Source organism: Cydia splendana, chromosome 1, assembly GCF_910591565.1.
Source record: "Cydia splendana chromosome 1, ilCydSple1.2, whole genome shotgun sequence".
NCBI lineage: Eukaryota > Metazoa > Arthropoda > Insecta > Lepidoptera > Tortricidae > Cydia > Cydia splendana.
The window spans coordinates 2,279,620-2,301,032 of NC_085960.1; the positions used below are offsets into that span (position 1 = coordinate 2,279,620).

At 37.7% G+C, this 21,413-nt stretch overlaps 1 protein-coding gene across 2 annotated transcripts in view; it reads left to right on the forward strand.

Annotated features, from left to right (window-relative positions):
- The window catches only part of LOC134806903 (regulator of G-protein signaling loco), a 122,426-nt gene extending 104,648 nt beyond the window's left edge, over positions 1 to 17,778 (forward strand). The window contains exons 5-12 of one of the 2 annotated variants that reach the window (XM_063780330.1): positions 9,501 to 9,596; positions 10,162 to 10,310; positions 10,851 to 11,037; positions 12,113 to 12,268; positions 12,987 to 13,121; positions 15,888 to 16,064; positions 16,623 to 16,865; positions 17,605 to 17,778. In XM_063780330.1, the coding sequence (XP_063636400.1) occupies positions 9,501 to 9,596; positions 10,162 to 10,310; positions 10,851 to 11,037; positions 12,113 to 12,268; positions 12,987 to 13,121; positions 15,888 to 16,064; positions 16,623 to 16,865; positions 17,605 to 17,763 (1,302 nt within the window). In that variant the 3' untranslated portion in view covers positions 17,764 to 17,778. The remainder of the gene's footprint in view (positions 1 to 9,500; positions 9,597 to 10,161; positions 10,311 to 10,850; positions 11,038 to 12,112; positions 12,269 to 12,986; positions 13,122 to 15,887; positions 16,065 to 16,622; positions 16,866 to 17,604) is intronic. The other variant, XM_063760003.1, reaches the window with a different exon arrangement.
- Positions 17,779 to 21,413: the final 3,635 nt, after the last annotated feature.

Here is a 21,413-nt window from a genome sequence, read left to right on the forward strand (position 1 = left end):
CCGGCGTAATATTATATGGCCAAACTTATGCGGTAACCATGAGCCCAACGTTAGTAGGTAACGAAAGGGTGGCCCTCTTAATCTTACCCCGTATTTTAGTCTAAAGTTGCGCAGTTGTCCCAAATGGGACCTTTCCCCCGACGGACCTTCCCCTTGAAAGCTAGGACAAAGGAAAATACCACACGCTATCACTATCCGTTGACTAGCTCTCAAGAATTTCAACTGTACAGTCGACGTCAAAGATATGTTTACATTTTCCGCCTTATTACAAAGGAGTAAGGTGCAAAAGTGTAAACATATCTTACAGTTCATGTCACGTCATTTCTGAAGAATTCCAAGATCGTCTGTAAACCCTCGTCAGGCAAGGTCTAGAGGCTAAACACATCCACTGTTATCTTTCCACTTGATTAATCTAGGAATATTTTCTTTAACTGTACAACGTGCAAAACCAAATAAAGGTCAGTTACATGAAATAAATCGTAGTTTCAGTAGACAAATACGCCTATTTGCAAGCAAGGTAAATATTTTATATAAAAGCAAGGTAAATACTTTCATGAAATCTTTACTATTATTCAATTTATTATTAACTGCTTATCGCTTAGAGCCTAGATCTAATGCCTATTACCTGTTTTTATGATTCACTCTTCTAAATCTATATTTAATCTGGGCCAGTGTTATTGCACCATTAAGATTCCAGTTCCAAGTGTTCCAACCCATTGTCTTAGTTTTAAAAAAACTAAACTGTGGCACACTCTTGGCCTATGAAAGGCCAAAATTTAAAAAAAGAGGAGCTTGGAACTTGATACTAATTGCTCTATTTCTGAAGAAGAACAAGTGCGTTTTTCTTTTTGCGACAAGTTTGTCGGTCAGATTAGTCAGATTATACCAGAAAATGCCGTATAATTTTATAGTACCGTAAATTTATAATGTCAAATCATTATGTTATTCGCTCGAGATAAGATTTGCGAACCTATATTTGTGGAATTTATGATTGGGATCGGTTTGTTTTTATTTGGCATTTGGTTCGTGGAATGTGTCATACCCTTAGAGCATTTCATTACCGGAGTCGCCTTTAAGAGCTTACCGCTCTGCCGTAAACCTTGCACTATTGTGCAAACTTTTGTATGGACTGATGATTATCTGACATGGCTATTTTGTACGTTACGTACAAATCATGTAGAAGTAGCCATAGATTTGACGTGCCCCTCCCCCGCAAAAATCTGCAGACTGTTTAGCTAGTACAGAAAATGACAGCCATGGCGTCTCCAGTTACTAAATAGGTACTCAAAGGTCATACCATTTATCATAGAATCAGAATTAGACGTTTATTGGCAAAAGCAATATTATTTTACATGTCAGAAGATAAGTAGGTACTTATACTTACATTTCGACTCATGTTTAAACTATTCCAAGCGTTGACAGTAGGCACTCGATAAAAGCTTGACTAGGCAAGTAGCACACTTTATCTAGTACAGACAATTCGTTTCAGAATACGATTGTTTTTAAATTGGCCCCAATTGGGGCAATAGACGGCTTTCGGGCCGTATTTGCGATGGTAATATTTCCCGATTGCTGGATCTTGCTATCATATTTCCATTTGAAAAATTGTGACTTGACATCATTCAAAGGATATCTTGACCTGAATGCAAGGAGGAAAACAATACGTTTTACCTAAATCCACTATGTATCCATATAAAACGCTCTGCGTGACGAATGAACTTTACTTTGTGTTACATTTCAGGTACCTAATAGTTTCATAAATAATAAATATAATATAAATATAATATGTAATAGTTTGGAATAAGCAGTAAGAAAAAATACTATTAAATTAATTTAATAATTTAAAATAAAATGGTGGACTCTATATATGAGTTCATTAATACCTTTACTTTTAACGTTTAATTTGGAAAAACAGCTCTACATTCATCTATAATATGTATTAAAAAAATACAACCGAATTGATAACCTCCTCCTTTTGAGATTTGGAAGTCGGTTAAAAATCAATCCCTATTTCGCTTGGTCACGGCATCATGCGATTCGTGCGTGAACGGGTTGACCATGGGTGGACCAATTTCGCTAATTCTTTTTTGTTGTGTTTGTTATTGTCAGGAGAAGGTTCTTATGAAAAGAGAAAATTAAGGCTGCAAAAAAAAATAGATATAGATGAAACGAAGTTCGCCGGGTCATCTAGTAAAATATATTTATGTATGATAAGACGGAATTGTATTTTTCCATTTTTTTAATGCGCAAAAATAAAACGCCGATATTGTTTCTGTACCTACGTATTATCGATTGATAAAAAAACTAATAAAAAGCAAATTATACGAGAGCCGGATGTGTCCACAGAACAGATTACCACAGATTATATATAATCGTTTTTTAATTTACTCTTCTGATTTAGTTTTTGCGACATAAGATGTTCATTAGCTACTATTAGCCGGTCAAACAACTTTGTCAGAAGAAAAAGGCGCGAAATTAATATTTTCTATGGGAGGATTACCGTCATTACCGTTCGTACTTACTTTTCTTAAATTTGCCGCTTTTTTTCTACTGACAGACTGGCTTGACAGACTTTTATTACAAAAAACAGTACCTTAAAACAATTTAATGTTTTTGCTAGTCTCTTTTGGAACATAAACTACATACATATTGTGACGTATGCACATTTATATAAAAACCGATGTAAGTTACATATTATTTAAAAAATAGAATAGAATAGAATAGAATATGTTTATTGACTAAAGAAAACGATCTTACATACACATGGACACAGGTGGATCCCAAACTAGGCTATGCCTGTGACTTGGGCTCCTAGAATATTAAAAAATATATTAAAAAATACATTCACATAAAATATAATGTTTATTCTATATAATATTGGTAGCTTACGTATTTTAGCTACAATAATCTCTATCTATAGTTATAAGAATTAATTTTATTTATGACTTAACTCCTTAAGACAACATTAATTAGCTTTCTCTAAAAATATATATAATCCCCAGTTGTAATTTAGTAAGATATTTTATCTCACTATCATAATCCCAGCTTCAGACACACCCATTCAAACAGCTACACCCACCATTATTTCATCCCACAGATCTAAAAACGAATTGACTAATTCAAGTTTTAGTTACTCGATCTGTTTCCGATATGATACTGATCTGTCAGTGTCAAAAGTGACGTTTTTGAGTATCATATCGGAAACAAATCGAATAACTAAAACTCGAATTGGCCTGGAAATCAAATCAAATATCGAATAACAAAGTACACGCTTCCCGCTCGTGGCGATAACAGATGCCAGATACGGCTGATAATGATAACAAATGTAATTAAGAAGTACCTAACAAGTAACAACCGAACCCCGCGGTGCCGCGGTGCGATACGCCCAGTATCATCGGAGACTCTACGCGAAACGCACGCGCCCAGTCGCCTATTATTCGCGAAGGAAATTTTTGTGTATTTTTATCTTCGTAATCTTTAATATTTATAGTGTTTTTGAGCTTTAAATTGAAGTTGAATTTGCAAATTAACGAATATTGGGTGTTGTGGCTTTCTTAGAAATGCCGTCGGTTAAGTTTGAGAAGTTTATGGCGAAGCTTTCGTTGTCTTTTATTGTAAGTTTTGTTTTTTATTTACTTTTTTTCAGCGTTTGTTACTGACTGTCTTTTAAAGTCTCTTTGTATAAGAGAGTTTGGATTAGGTATAGATATAGTTTTCAGACCAGCTCAATGCGGATTGGGAATTTCACACCATGAAATTTATTCTTAGTATGCATTATATATATTTTTAAATAGACTATTCCATCAAAAGATAAATATAGTATGCGTTTTATTTTACCTATAACCTGTCATATAAAAATACGAAACTACCTGCTCTAACTATTATAGTAAGCCCGCAAGAGTTGAACACCAATAAAATAAAATAGTAGAGACCGTTTTGAGATAGTACCTATACAAAACTAACTTTTTTGTATGTCAGTACCTGTCAAACGACAAAGCACAATAAATTATTGTTTTTTTTTGTGTTACGTACAGGCAGTATATAAAAAAAAAGAAATATTAAAGAGAGAGAATCCATGAGACTCACATATGTAAAGAAGGCTACTGTGTATACATATATATGTTGCGTTCAGGATGTTATATACATATGTAATGTAGTTATATTATGCAGATTACATGCGTGTTTGCGAAAGCTGTAGGATTACGGACGTCATGTTCATATTCTTTGTAGCCGTGGAGTAATGTAACAATAGGCAGTTACTGGTTAGAAATGTATAGTTTTCTGAATATTGTTTGAATGTGTATTATTTATGTTTATTAAACTTTTTTTTCATAAGTATAGCTTCTGCCCGCGACTTCGTCTACGTAGAATGATGATTTCTGTGATGAAAATAATCCTGTGTCTCAATCAAAATCAAGCCTCAAATTATCTCCATACCAATTTCATCTTACAGGTGACAGACAGATTTTACTTTCGCATTTATAATAATAGGAAGGATTTAAATAATATTACATACTATAAAAAATAATTTTGGCACACTTTTACAGCATAATAAGTATAATAACACTTCAAATGTATGTTACTATGCCGTTTAAAATGGTCATGTGCTAAAATAATTCCATCCACCGTGAATAACTGTAGTGAGGCGCTCAGTGAATGGGTCCGTAAATCGTTCAATCAAGCCCTATCAGCCAATGATTGACAAATTAGCCTATTAACACATGCTATTGCCTTTTATCTGTGCTCATTATTCAATTCGTTTCAACGAATGACTCATTTGTGTGTGAAAATAAACAATGTAAATGAATTGATTATAAACATTATCTAACAATGTATGTTTAAGATACAACTATCGGTGATGTTATCTGTGGATTAGGACAGGACTTTCTTTTTTTATCACATCAGTAATAAAAATACATTTATTATTAGCGTCCATGTTTGTTTGTAAATTCTAATGCAACTAAGTTTTAGTTACTTCAGTTATCTAAGAAGTTTCTCTCTCTCTAACTTAATGATTCTTAAACATTGAATCGACTTATTTTATTTTTACCACACAGAAAAAACAAAGAGTGACAAAATTAATATGAACTCTTCCATTAACTTGTTTACATATTATTCGATTCCTGAAACGCTACTATTACCTGTTGACCGATTTATTCCCCGTTTCCGAGTTGCATGACCCCGATGACAGACTCAGACTGGACGATCGCCAACCGCGATTGTTCGAGGTATGCCACTTCGGCGCCTGAGACACAAGCTGTAGCGGTTTAAAAAAAAATCTTATGCGGGACTTTCCTTTACTGTTTGTATTTCTAATATCTACTATAAAATAATAATAATAAAATGTACATTTTATCACTAAATCAGCCGTGACAAGATATAAATGTTCGGTTGCATTGCAAGTGAGAGTTTTCTACTTTTGACGCTGTTATTTATATTGAAGTACAAAAAAATACCAAAGATAGTAAAGATTAAGCAAAGTTTATCGTATAATATCTTATCTGTAGATACTTCAAGGCGATAAATATTACCATTATTTAATCTGTCAATCGGTTGTTATGCTGACTGATTACTTGCATGCCTTGAACATGCAATTCTGTCTGAAAAATGAGTCAGTCTGATTGATGCATGCTGTCTGTTTTGTGTATGTATTCATTATCTACACTATACCCTTATATTTTAAAACTCCGATAAGCGAGTTAAAATTAGCATATTTTTTTTAATAGGATGAGACTATGGTCACCATCAAATTTTTTAAATGAGACTTTATCATAATCGTTTAGACCTCAACAATCGCCCTACGCCGGAAACTCTACTGTTTCGTTAGCAATGTGTATTGTTATTATAATTTAGTATTGTCCCTCGGCGATGACTATAATGACTGACGTCTAAACGCTCAGTATGGAAAGAAGCATCGAGCGCGAAGCACATTTAATTAAAAATAATATTTAATTTTGCCTCTATAGCAAACTGGCAGCATTATCGCTTTACGTATTAAAAAAAAGAGTCGTTGTTTATGGTTCATACTTTTTATTTTATTTTACAGTTTCAAATCGTTCATTCAGTTAGTGATGGGAAAGTGATGTAATTTTTTTTCGATTAATTATTCTTATGGACCATTTGAATCGTTGTTGGTTGTGCATAGTGAAAATGGTTGTGTGGTACGACACCGAGGACTCGTTTGACGAGGTACTAATTAGATTTTAATTCGACATTTATAATTAGATTTAAAATTGATAATAGTGTTGTATACTTACCTGTCCGCATTTCCGAAGAAGAAAAAAAATGGTTGTCTGTAAAGTCGGTTTACGGACGATCATTTTGCGTGATAACGTCATAAGAAAAAATTACCATAACATTACGTAACGTTACCATGGAGATTTGTCCATAACGTTACCATGGAGATCTATCCACAACGTGACACTTTTTCGTGCATGCTACCGGTGTTCATCGATTTATAAGACGTTATCACGTCAAGAAAACTTTTAAAATTTTGCTTTGAAAGTAAATCTTAAAGCAAACAAATTTATAATTAATATGGACCATTTGATATGGTCCGAGCGTCATTTCCTTCCTCTGAGCAAATCAGAAGTTATTTTAATCAGTTTGTAAGTGAGATGAATAATAATGATTTCATAAGTTCCCGTAGGACGTCAATTACTCATACAGTTTTTATAAATTGTATTTCATATCTGTTCCGACAAACCGTTGTTATCTACATATAGTGTCCATCTATACAGATTTATTTGTTGTTTAAATGAAATGTAGGAACTAATTCAGTTTATAGTCTTCTGTGTCACATCCTTTTTTTAGATCTCATCATCTTGAGGTGTATGCGGTAATTTCTTTTCTTATCAAATTACATACTTGAACTAATTACAGTCGCCATCAGATATATCGGAGCGGTCAAGGCGCTCACAAATATCTGAACACGCCTCTATTGTCTAGGCGTTAGAGTGTTCAGATTTTGTGAACACCTTGGCCGCTCCGATATATCTGATGGCGACAGTGCATGAAGTTCAAAATTAATTAATAATTCAGTGCGTTTTTAATAAAAATCCCCGACTACACGTTCCTTTCATTGGAAGGTAATGAAAGGAACGTGTGGACGTGTCATCATAAGAGAAGGAAAATTCTTACAACTAATAACCGCCCGTGTGATCATGTGAATGGGATATTCCCAAACGTATCAATGATCATCACATGACCTAAGCAACTTGAACATCTTAGTATTCAAAATCAAGTACTATTGAAATATTGTCATTTTTTTTAGTTTGATTGATTTTTGACAATTTTGACGCACATTCTATATTTAAAATACACTTAACTAGACGCAATCGAAAATCCAAAAAAAAAAGAATGCAAGACCAAGTAAAATGTTTAGTTGTCTGTCTTTTTAAATGTCCCTAATCAATGGAATTTAGCGAATTAATCTTCTTGCATAAATTCTAATTTAGTTCCTTAATTCTTAGTGTCTTCTTAAATTGCAGTTTCACGCTATAGTGTATTATATATATATTTTCACCACACCAGCAGGTAAAGGCTCCCTTGATTGTTCGAAATATAATAAGAAAGTTGCATTTTATTCACAAAGTAATCAAATGCAAATTTTAAGTTGTTTTCTTATGTTTGCTGGTAGGATTGACTTTTAAATGATGGTTTTGAATGATGGTTTTGAATGATAAATATTTAATAACATTCATTTTGAATCGATTTGCTTTGATTTTGTTTGATATTATACAGTTAGTATTTCCCTTGTGTTGGCGTGGTGAAAAATGTTGTGTTTCACTCGGTGGCAATATTTGTTTAACCCTCGCAACGCTCAGGATTCCATTTTTCATTTTTTGTAATCTTTCGCTTGCTCGGGTACCAACATTAGTACGAGAGGTTAAACAACAACTTTGCCCCCTTGTAAAACAAATAACTATTAACGAATGATTGACACCGGTGAGGTCACCGGGTGCCTCTCTATTTGCGTAAACACTGCATTTTCTCTTGTTGAATTTCTCGTAATACCTACCAATTCTTTTAAGGCGTAAAACGAAATCGAAAACTTATAAATATTAAAATCACGGTTGTTGGCTCCCACGGTCTGATAACCGTACTAAACATATTCGAGTTGACTCATTTGGATTTCCCTTTCCTTACAATACCATCGTTGTGATAAGAGAACAATATAATATAAAGTATTTTATAATTAGCAGTATTGTTGCGTATGTGTAATTTTTTTATCGTTGGTAATAACGCACGCATAAAAAGTAAAAAATGTTAAAAATCCCAGTACCTATGTCATACCAATTATGTACCTATGTTTCCTCTATGTTTCATATGTATGTACCTATAATAATTTAGTCGAATCGAGGACGAAGTTTATGAACCTACCCCGGCTTGACGGGGGCTACTCGCAAACCTTTTTCATTTATTCTTATTAAAACTATTAATATAATTGATCGAGCGTCAGCGAAGGTCTCCGTTTCAGCCAGGGCAAAAGTGCTTTCGTATGTCCGGATGTTCTCCTCTATAGGTCGCAATTTATTCTGTAACCACGCGTGGGATGGTCTTAACTCTTAAAAAAATTGCGGTTGGTATTTAATGACCGTTTTCATTTCTTTGTTTGTTTTGATGAGATGTGGTTATATGCAAATATGATTAATGATTACACCTATTAACAAAATTAAGCCGGGAAATAAAAAGCCGATTAAATACAATAATAAAACGCCGGAAAATTACCACACGTCAATGAACTAGTAGTTGATAGTTTATCATACTATCCTATTTATTACAAGTAAATATTTGACTATTGTTATTCGTTCATGAAATCCATAAGTTTCCACATACTGATGTTTAATAGGTTGCCTATACACTGGAAAATGTAACCACAGGATAATATAAGCACCTACAAATTATTTGTACACTAAACCACAAATAAAGAGGTAAATAAATAGCTTAATGGAGCGAGAAATCGCTATGGTCACTTCTAACTATATACCATAAAACTATTAAAGGGTCCATCATTGGGTAGTTTACCCTACGTACAGTAGAGTAGGTACCTAACTATCTATTCACGTAGTACAACTGTACTTTTCAGTACATTGGAGGACAATTTCTCCCAATAGGTTGAGTTTGGCAGCAATAAAATACGTGTCTGTTATCAACCGACGAAAAAAAAAACGGAGGAGGTTCTCAAGTCGACGCGTATATATATTTTTTTTTAGACTACTGACTACTAATCAAATTGGAGCCGGACAGTTGGGTAGGTTTCCTTGTAAGCTTAGGTACTTTACTTCTGACATATCCTACCTACCACGGGAGCTGCGTTGCAATATTTTCTCTTTCAATCCCTGAAAGATCCCAGCTATCTAATCACGCTACTCCCAGAAGTCTAAAGCTAACCAAAGGACGACCTTGAAGTTTTTTAGAATGAACTTTGATTGTTTTTTGTTTAAAGATCTATTGTGTGCGTCATATTATGATTGTTAAACCTGTTGTTTTGTCAACAGAGCGAGCAGACGTCACCGTTCCGGCGCTGGACGACGGGCAGCGGCGCCGGCAGCTCCTACCGCCACCATCACGACCCGCGCGCCATGTATAATAAGGTAGGTCGCCATAACCCATGGTAGCTATAACCTCTTTTCTATTGTTTAGCGTGCTCGGCTCACGATTACCTACTCCGAGCAGTCGTTATGGCACAGTCTAGTTAGCAAAAATTCAAGTGACTGTGTCAATCATCGGTTTTATTAGTTATTAGATATTCTGTACGTAGTGCTATTAGGTAACTACCTATTCTGTGCCATAACCTTTTAAGGTGTGTCCAGATCTGTTAAATGAACCGTTATTGCACGAGACGCACGCGCTCTGAACATAGCTGTAATTTCTCCCAGACCCAAATTTCGCTGCATAATCTAGGTACTACTTGGGAGAAAAGATGATATACATATTTATATCGATTTGAATCTCAAACCCTAACTGTTTTAGGGTTATTGAGTAGTTGTTTTGATATAATTTAATTTAGACCCAGCTTCGTCCGTTTCGATCGCGATACAGAATACAAAAATTCTTCATTTCATAAGATGCAAAGGTTTAGGGATGCTGCCGCCTGTTAAGCCAAAAAACTAATTTTAGATTTATTTCTATTAATACATATTTCATGTTTTTTTGCAGCAAATAAGCGAGGGCGCCGCGCCAACGGTGCCTGGAGCGGGCGGCGTGGCGCGCTGGTCTTTAGGTCTTGAACAATTGCTGGCAGACCCAGCGGGTGCTGCGGCATTCGCGCATTTCCTGTCTAAAGAGTTCGCTGCTGAGAACATTAGGTGAGATTTTAATAATGGGAAGGGCTGCCCTTTAGGTCTTGAACAATTGCTGGCAGACCCAGGTCACCCAGGTGCTGCAGCATTCGCGCATTTCTTGTCTAAAGAGTTTGCAGCTGAGAACATCAGTTGAGTAAATTGAGTAATCGGTAAAGCTTTGGATCTAGCTTGTGTAGCATTCTGGCAAATTGACGAACTAAATCAGAACAGAAGAAAAATCCAGTTCATCCTTGCATCGCCAACTGTCATCCCACAGAGAACTGTCAAACTTTCAAGCAAATTTTAACGAACTTCGTTTACGTTGACAAGCAGTTTTAAAAGTACAACCGGCTTTTTCTGTAAAATTGATGATATGTTCTATTTGATTTTCTGTGTTTTAACCCTTTGAACGTCACGCCTATCGTGTGCGCGTGATCATAAACCTTGTCGGAATGCACGAAGGTTGATATTGGGCTGCCAAAGGCTTTGGCTTTAGCGGCCAAAGGGTTAACCTTAGAACATTTGCACATCCTACGTAAATACTGAAATTTTATTGTTCTCTAGATTCTGGTGGTCCTGCGAGCAATACGCCGCGGCCCCTGAGTCCGCGCGCGCGGCCCTCGCCCAAGAGATCTGGTCGCGACATCTCGCGGAAAAGGCCCCCGAACCCGTCAACGTGGACGCGGCTGCGAGGAGAGCCACTGAATTAAGGATGCACCAGGCTCCAGCACCTCAGGACCTGTTCCAGCAGGTGTGTATGAAGACAGGGGTCAGGAGATCTGGTCAATTAGCCCTGAGCTTGAATGTCGACCGGCCAAGCGAGTGCTAAACTTGGCTTAATCAATAGCATCAACGTTACCCCGGTATTCACAATACTTATAATAATATATAATAATAAATTTCTTTATTACAACACAACTAAAATAACAAGTAAAAGTTACATTTAAGGTAGGGAGGTACATACATCAGTCTGACTTAGGTACCTACGTAAAGACTAAATTTAGTTGCAAAGTTATACATTATATTATGAGAAGAATGAGTCCTTTACTCCCCGTACTAGTTAAAACTGTATCACGGTGAAGTAAGATTCGTCCCCCGCAAACATAATAATATTGCATAGAATTTATGTTAACAGTCGTTACCAAAATCTGAGAAAATAAGATTTGAATCGTATACATTTATGAGACGAACAAACAAAAACAGCTGATGGTAACTTGCATTCTTTCTAGCATGCGGCATAGTATAGTAGAGTATGCAAACAATACAGGTGCATTCCTTAATCATAATTGGATATTTATTTACTTAATAAAAATAATATTAACAGTTGAGTATGTACTGTGTATGTGGATGTATACGTATGTATATATGTGTGTGTGTGTGTTCGTGTGTATGGATAGGTAGGTATGTGTGTGTTGCCATTTATTTTAATAATGTTTCTGTGTCTTCGTAGCTAAGGGTATTCAGAAATGTGTCTAATAGTCTTTTACATTCATTAAAACTTCGGTCACGCAATTGGATGTGTTTACTTATTCTATTGTACTTTGTTATGATTTGCGATATTTACAAATCTTTCTGAGGAATTATACATCAATAAAAGTACTTAACGATGCAATTCAATAACCGTGAAGTGATTTGCGGTTTTGGAAAGTTGCATGGATAACCAAATAAACAATGTTATCAATAAAAAATACAATGGCTATATAACTCTCTTAAAACCTACAGTTTTGTTTAATGCCAATACTTCTGTTTTCTGATAACTATAAGAAGTGTTTCATTTTGTAAAACTTAATTCTAATTTAAAATTAACTTAATTATTTGTCCAACAGGCCCAAAAGCAGATCTTCAACGTGATGAAGTTCGACTCGTACCCTCGTTTTTTACGCTCCGGCGTACATGCGGAATGCGCAAGGGCAGATCTGCGTGGTTTGCCGGCTCCATACGCGCCGAGAGCGACGCAGCCTGACCCCCCAACTCCTACAAAGGTAAGGGTTTTTATATTTTTTATTCATTTTTCATTTAAGTTACGTCGTGAATGTCATGATAATGATCTCATCGGAAGATCAGCTCTGGAAGTCGTCATCAACATGCTGAGATGAGGCCATTTCGTGGCACTTTACACATTCTATGTTTTCCTTATATGTTAAATTGATTGTTTGTGTTTACGATTAAAAGTATTTCTATTTCTTTCATGATGGCCTACAGCCGAATACATATTTGAGGTATAAAGCTATATTAATGAAAATGCTAAAGCTATATTAAGTCATTTATTTCATTGAGATGTTTGCTGAGGTATTAACGCGGTTGTTTGATGGTAGCTTTAATAGTTTTTGGGAGTAAATTACATAGATATTTAATCATTATTTGCTCAGCACGAAATTAGCAAAAGAAATTAAGTTTTTTACTTGCTTTGCGCCTTATGCAATCCTTTTGATTAGTCGTAGATCCAGTTATAGTTACAAATCCGAATGATTACCAGTACTTAACACATTCACTGACAGCGACCCGCTAGGCTCTCTGCTCGTAGGCGCTTTTTGCTACAAAGCGGAAAAAATAAACCGGCTACAAACGAAGCACGTAGCTCGCGCTGACAGTGAATGCGTTATGTTTTCAACTACCCCACTTCTCACAGCCTCACTTCTCACCAGCACCTCGCACCCGTCCCATCCACCCAGCCGACCCCTAATAACAGTCCGTTGACAGTGTTTTGACGTTGAACAGCTGAAGAAGTCGGCCTCCAACGCGTCGGAGCGGCGCCGCAGCGGCGGCTCGCTGCTGCCGTGGCGCCTGCGCGCCGGCTCCCGGGACCGCGCTCCGGACCACAAGCCTATTACTGATGTGAGTCTACTTTTTGCCTTCCATATCATATCCTCGATAAAAAAAACAACGGGTTGCACTCCGGGAGTGCCGACAGAAGTGAAAACTCAATAACTAGTCCAAAATGTCTGCAACACTATGTATAATTGACCCATCCTCCTTTCTATTGAAAAACTTTAGTTCCGAAATTGCTGGCCAGTGAACTTAAATTTGTAGCGTTAATTGTTTAAAATTCGAATAGAAATTGTAAAGTTACCTTGCAGACCTCGCATCTAAATATATTTGGTCATGATATTTTGAGTTTTATTCACCAGTACTAGAGTTCACTTTTATTAGCGATTTCATCAAGATGTAGCTTTATTGAATTATATTGGAGTGATATAAAGTTAGAATGTAACTGTGAGATCCACGTATTTCAGCCCGTACAAGATTAGAACATTGAGCTTTATTGCTTAATATAAAAGCCCAGTTTTAAATAGTTGACCTGATTATGATATGTTATGACTAAAGTTCTTTCGTGAATAACATTGTCCGTCACACATAACATAAAGTCACGCAAGCGCCCTGCGCCGCCTACATGAAACAGCAGGCTCAGGCATACATTTTCGCCGTGCGGTAGAAAGAGAGGAGAGACGCCTTACGCGTTACGCTGTCTCGAGTTTATCATTTTTTCCCCACCTCAAAAGTGCTCAGCGCCGCTAAAGAAGTTTTCACTTCAAAAAAACAACGGGTCCGGGGGTGCCGGCAGAAGTGAAAACTCAATGACATTGTAACAGTTTTTCGATCAGGACACGTGTCCGTCATACGAAGCGTCTTACTTCTTACGCTGTCGCGAGTTTAACATTTTTTCCCCATCCCAAAAAGAGTGCACAGCGCCGCTAAAGAAGTTTTCACTTCAAAAAAATCGTTCTAATCTGAAATCTGCAGTGAAGGAAATATGGTTGAATATCTTTTATTTTGAAAATGAACGTGAAGTATAAAAAATATTGTATATATTAAATTTTAGTTACATATTTACACCTTCCTTCACTCTGGTTCACCAACAAACTTACATAAAGGGGGTGATATCTCAGTTCATTATCTAATTATTATAATTATTGCGAAATCAATGAACACGAGATGTGTACTAACATTAAACAGCCGTGGAAAATCACGATAACCAACACAAATATTTGCCTAACCACGTTTCCGCACGTGTACTAAATATAGAACGCGAAGAAAACTGGTGCCTAGCAGAAAATACACATGCAAACAACAATAACGTGGGATTATTGAGTTTAAAATAGATTTCTATAAGGACAATGATACTATAAATACAGTAGAATCCGTTTATTATGACTCCGCTTATACTGACCAACCGCTTACTATGACTTAATTACTGTGCGAAGTTTGGTTTTCATATAAAATTCTTAGTGACAAAGTCGGATAAGATGACTTCGCTTATAGTGACAAACCGCTTAATATGACCTATAAATCCTATTTTCATGAAAGTATGTCCGGTTATAATGACACATTTGCTGGTTTTCGTGGCCGTCCTCACTTCTTTCTCTGCGAGGACGTTTGGTGCGTGGGTGGCGTGTAAGTTGTTTTAGTTTTGATTCTCAGTGACAAGTTGATAATTGGTACAGGATAATAAAACTCATCTCTCACAAAGGAATTTGAGATTAATTTGGAAAAATTAACAGAAAATACGAAGTTAATCCACTATGCTTTATATGACATCCGCTTAGTATGACCTGTTTGTCTCTTCCCTTCGATGTCATTATAAGCGGATTCTACTGTATACCCACAATAAGACAGCCAGAACGAATTACACGGTGACTCATTATTATACATATTAGGTATATTAAGGGATTACGATATAAAAATCGTGGGTTCATACCTCGGTTGTGCTGCTGCTGTATGGAGCAGAAACATGCAAAAAATTACTAAAATGACTTTTTTGCTCTTTATTTCTTTTAAATCAACAACTTACATTAAACATGCGTTTCGTTTCGTTAGAAAATACTTAAATCAAATTGTTTTATTAGTTCATAATATCACATGTCTGCAACCCCTGAGGCGTAGTTCCTTAAAAGGCCTATCATAATGATAGTCAGTTTTCAGTGTGTGCACCTTACATCATCCATCCATCACCTTATCACAACCCATTGTCTGAACAATATGAACCGTAATCCCTTATGACAAGGCTCATAATCGCACTATTTATTTATACCATTTAACTTATATTTATAGATTGGTTAGCGAACTTTCATTAGATTTTTATTCGCTTGTTTTCTGGTTTTTACGTTTTCACGGAGCATTGTTTGCTTTATGAATTTACGTGTTTACGTTTATTTTTGGTACATGCTACTTTAATTGCCTAATTTTCCAGTCTAGTTAACAAGTTTTTTTTTTTATTGACATTGAGCCGGATTGGCTTTTTTTCCATTGTTATAACTGGTGTGCAGTTCCAACTAGATTTTTTAGTAAAGGGATATAATTTTAACTCCACTACATTTTGGTTAACCTCGTAAGTCCCTGCGTACTTGTACAAGTACAAATTAAATGCGAGTTATGAATATGAACTCTTATAGAAATAAAAGAAAGTTCCAAATTCAAAAGCGCAAAAATTGGCTTGGGTCTTAGATACGAGGTGTACTTACCCACCAAATACATGCCTGTTTTAGCCACTAGTTTTAAAAGTTATGGTATTTATATTGTCATATTACAACCGAGACTAGATGCCTTTGTAAGCTGTTTTGTCGAGTGGGCACTTAATTTTCAATAAATCCTTCTTTACTCCAGCTCGTAAAATCCAACATGTCCGGCCAATGCTCGCTCTGTCGGGTCGTCCTCCCCGACGGCGCGTCGTCGGTCGTCGGCGTCGACGCCGCGCTCACGGTGCGGCGGCTGGTCGAGAGGCTGCTGCAGCGGCTCAACCTGCCCTGCCCCAACTATGACGTCATCGTGAGAGACGATCAGGTATTATATCACATTGACATAACCTTATCTTTATATCCCAAATGCTCAATTAGAATTACAGTTCGTTTGTCTCCTAATTTGTCCAAGGGGCTGTCCATAAATTACGTCATCGATCCCCCCCCCCCCCCCCGCTCTAAAATCATCCAAAAATCATGCTTCGAATGACCCCGTTTCCTCCTACATCATGCTACCGTCATCCAATGTCCAGAGCCCCCCCCCCCCCCCTAATTTGAAATGACGTAATTTATGAATAGCCCCCAACCAATTTAACATTTTAGCACGAAATTGGTTCAAAATCAGGACGATTGAGTAATAAATTCGGCAAGCTGTCATTTTACTATATGCGACAACACAACACAGTTTAGTAACAGAAATTCATAATAAATATAACATTTGTAAACATCAACATCTCCATTTTGCCACAGTAGATTAACCCAGCGTAATGGTCTCATTGAGCGGGTGACACCTCAAAGACTCAAAAGTTTTCATGCGACATAGTTTGACAACTGGCTAAATCTTAATAGCACGAAACTAAATGAAATATATCTTTGTCTTCAGGGTGAATGCTCAACCATCGACCCCTCCCAACCGTCCACGGTCCTAAGCGGGCGCGAGGCCGTCGTTGAGCGACGCTGCGTCGTCCGCGTCGAGGTCGCGGGGAAGGTCGTCGCTGTGCGTTGTCGGCCTCAACGCCGCGCCGCGCACGTGTTGAGGCCGGTGTTGAGGAGATACCTGCCGAGGGCCTCGCGGTACAGACTGTTGAGGGACGCTGCGCCTTTACCACTGGATACACCTGTTCAGGTTAGCATCTTGAGTTTCTTTCTAATATGGTTACCCCTGTGATTTGTTAGGGAAATCTTTTAACGTGTAGGGGCCAATTTGAAATCATTAAAACTAAATAACAAAATAGTTATTTGTACAACAAGAGATCAAAGTTTGATATTTCTTCGAGTGCTTATTTTGAGTCCCGTGCAAGAGAAAGATTCTATAATAAAATTCTAATTTAGAATCTTGAGCGTAGTAAGGGATTCAAAAGCGCACGAGATGTAAATAACTTTGATCTCGTGTAGTACACAAAATTTTTCACCCTAAGCAGTGAGAACATACCTAGAGGGACAGAGATAATAGAACCCCAGTATATCGAACTTGTATTAGACCCCGCATGTTGAAATGACATTTGACTATAAAGGTAACTTGAATGTAATTTTGTCTCACTCAGTGAGCAAAATCGCATTTTGCTCACTGTTTTTAAGAAGCAAAGTACCCTTGTTCGAGCTGCTGAGGTGAAAAGAAATAATACATTGTTAGGAGCCGATTTTGTTACCTCCGTAGACCAGCTGGGGTAATAATACCTAGGTTGAAAACCCACTGCTAGTTTTATTTATGTCCGTTACTGTCTGTAAGCGGACCCTGGCGCTAGGCCGGGAAAACGCTAGGTTGAAGACTGTCTGTGCAAAGATAGTCTGACTCTAAACTTTCGAAGGTTTATTATATGTTAATATGTATTTAAAGTTTTATGTATTTCATTACATTGTTACAGGAGTTAGATGGTGCGCGACTCCTGATACTAGAAATACCGGGGGGTGAAGAAGTAACCGAGGTGGAGTGCGAGTTGAGTGCTGATGACGAGTTGGACTCGCTCAGCGAGTTGGCGCTGCGGCTGCACGATGATAACGCCGATGCTCAGGTAACATACTAGAAATACCGGGGGGCGAAGAAGTAACAGAGGTGGAGTGCGAGTTGAGTGCTGACGACGAGTTGGACTCGCTCAGCGAGTTGGCGCTGCGGCTGCACGATGATAACGCCGATGCTCAGGTAACATACTAGAAATACCGGGGGGCGAAGAAGTAACCGAGGTGGAGTGCGAGTTGAGTGCTGACGACGAGTTGGACTCGCTCAGCGAGTTGGCGCTGCGGCTGCACGATGATAACGCCGATGCTCAGGTAACATACTAGAAATACCGGGGGGCGAAGAAGTAACAGAGGTGGAGTGCGAGTTGAGTGCTGACGACGAGTTGGACTCGCTCAGCGAGTTGGCGCTGCGGCTGCACGATGATAACGCCGATGCTCAGGTAACATACTAGAAATACCGGGGGGCGAAGAAGTAACAGAGGTGGAGTGCGAGTTGAGTGCTGATGACGAGTTGGACTCGCTCAGCGAGATGGCGCTGCGGCTGCACGATGATAACGCCGATGCTCAGGTAACATACACTTAATATTGAACTTGCTAATGTCTGTGGGACGTTTAACGCATTCGCCAGTGTGAGCTACGACGTGTACACTTGTATTTAATAACGCGTTTTTCCGCTTTGTGTCGAGAAGCACTTATGAACAGAAAATTCGACTAGCGGGTCGCTCGCAGTCTACTCGTAATTGTTAAATATCTGGGAGACGAGCTGTGTTCTGAAAACCTATAAAAACTCAAAAATCCTCGTTTAGCCAGAGAAAAGACTTAGCTAGATCGATTTAACGCCCCCGAAAAGCGCGGAGCACGGGCGCGGGCAACCCCATTTCCCGCCGAGGTATGTATAGTGCTTTTCTCAAACATGCATTGAAATAAATAAAATAAAAAATCCACGATACCCAAGTTTTATTTATAGAAAAAACTAAAAGTAAAGTACACCCAAAATATAACCAACACGTACCTATATCATTATCACGCGTATGTTTTACACGAGTCGTGTATTTTTACTACCCGTATATTTTCATGTATCTTTGATTTTTTCGCCTTGTATCCGCCTGACTGTCGTTTTCGTCACATAAGTTTACATAGTCTTTCATGTTGATATCATGTTTCACATACATCGTTGCTTTATGCACGGAGTAAATAAGTATAATTTCCACAGTGTTCACGAATTTGTAGTTACATTCATTTAAAATATGCCACAAATTTCTAATAAACTGTAAGCCATTTTTCTTAGTTTCTCAAATAATAAAATTGCCATAAGCAACCATATACATACTTCGTCTTTAACTTGGCGGCAGAGGCAGCAAGTTATTAAAATCAATTCTGCTTACGCTGCCAATTCCAACGCCTACGATTACAATTAATATTAATTTCATTATTTCGTCGGAACTCATATTAAAGTCAAAAAATTAACAACGCATGAACGCACCATAAATCCAATAAAACAGAATGAATATTTTTCAACTTAATCAACTTTACCTCCATAACAATTTAAAAAATATAACTACGCGTGTTTGAGTAGACCTTTTTACCGCTAACGTTTAGATGAAATATTTTAAATGTTTTTATTTGTGTAGTTAAATTTATAATTTAAAATGTATTATTTATTAAGTTCATGTTGATTTTATACAAATAAAACTGCAAATTATATATGCTTGGTCAAGCAGATCTTGTCAGTAGAAAAAGGCGGCAAATTTAAAAATGTAGGCGCGAAGGGATATCGTCCCACAGAGAATTTGAATTTCGCGCCTTTTTTTACTGACAAGATTTGCTTGACCGTCTATAGCAAACATTGTTTTTTGTTTTTTTTATAGGCGTAGTGGCAGAGTGTCATTACGAACCATAAAGCAAATACTGCCTCTAGTTTTTTTTAATGGATGAATGCCACGATGCTGTGTCACAAATATCTGTGAAATGAAAATTAAAAAAGAGGACTTTGCCGGCCTAGGCCTGCAAGATGTGTATGAAATTCCATTAACGACCTTTTGTCCTAGCCGCACCTGAAACGTCATACTTCGCAGCCTATTATAAGGAACATAACATCAATATTTCATTGCATGTTTGAGAAAATTATGTATAACACCGTACCGTATGTTTCGTAGGTATTTAATAATGAATTTTCACATTTGATTAGAATGTAAAGTTGTATTGTCACAGAGCGGCGCGAGCAGCACGAGCCGCGGCGACGCGAGCGGCCGCGTGCGCGCCGCGCTGCGCCCCGGCCCGCCGCTGCACCACCACCCGCCCGGTATGTAGCCATCATACATAAGATAAGAGGTGTCAACTGTAACATAAACTTCATGCTTTGAATGTGACATGCGCTATGTGCATACATGAATTTGACTATTCAGTTTCCACTGGTTTCCACTAAGTATATTATGCTATACAGCGCCATCTAGTTCGGCTGTCTAACTCGAGGGCACGAATGTGTTTTTTTTTTCTCTAACAATATTATTCCATTCCAGATTTTCTAAATAACCTGCAAGCGGTACAACGGCTGCGGCTGCACAGCGGTAACGGAGCGGGTGCGAGTACAGGAGCGGCTCGCGAGCCGCCGCCGCTGCCGCCCAAGCCTTCTGCTCGCCCCGCCGCGCCCACACTCGTGTGAACACGGCGCTAGTGGAGGAGCCGACCAAGACCAGGTACAGTATCTACTACACAATCTTTTTTTTTCAATAATTTTCTTGGTAAACCCCTTCTTATTATGATTAAAATTGTAAACTGTTTTCGAAAAATAATGAGAGATTTAATTCCTTTGCGGGGGAAAAACCGGACAAGTGCGAGTCGAACTCGCCCACCGAGGGTTCCGTACTTTTTAGTATTTGTTGTTATAGCGGCAACAGAAATACATCATCTGTGAAAATTTCAACTGCCTAGCTATCACGGTTCATGAGATACAACCTGGTGACAGACGGACGGACGGACGGACGGACAGCGGAGTCTTAGTAATAGGGTTTTTACCCTTTGGGTACGGAACCCTAAAAATCGCTTCAGTGGCAAACGTTGCGTCGCGTACATACACTTTTAATTATTTTAAAGTCACAGAATAAAAGTGCCGATTTTATAACTCTTTTTATTAAACCTTATTCTGCTCCCTCGACGTCTTTGGTCTTACTTTAACGGACCTTATATGTACTTTACATAAAAATGTAACCTAATCTTAATTTTCTTCTTATTGCAGGAACTACGAAAATGTTCAGTCCAAAATTAAATATGGCGTACACTTCAATCAGAAGATATGACGTCAAACCGCAATTGCGGGTCGCCTTAGTGCAGACGAACTGTTGAAGATTTATTCTAATCAAAATAAAGTGTATATAGTGACTCTTCAACAAGATATGACGTCAAACCGCAAGGAGGTTGCGAGTCGCCGCATTGGAGAGAGATTTATCGTAATAAACATCTTGAAGTGTAAATGACGCTTCAATTAGAAGATATGACATCAATCCGCAAGGTTTGCGGGTCGCCTCAGAGCACACGAACTGTTGAAGATTAATTGTAATAAAAAAGTATATAGTTACTCGTCAATTAGAAAATGTGACGTCAAACCGCAAATCGATTGCGGGTCACCTCACTGTAGAGATTTGTTGATTTATTATAATAAAAATCTTGAAGTTTAAGTGACTCAATAAGAAGTTATGACGCCATCAACCGCAAAGTTTGT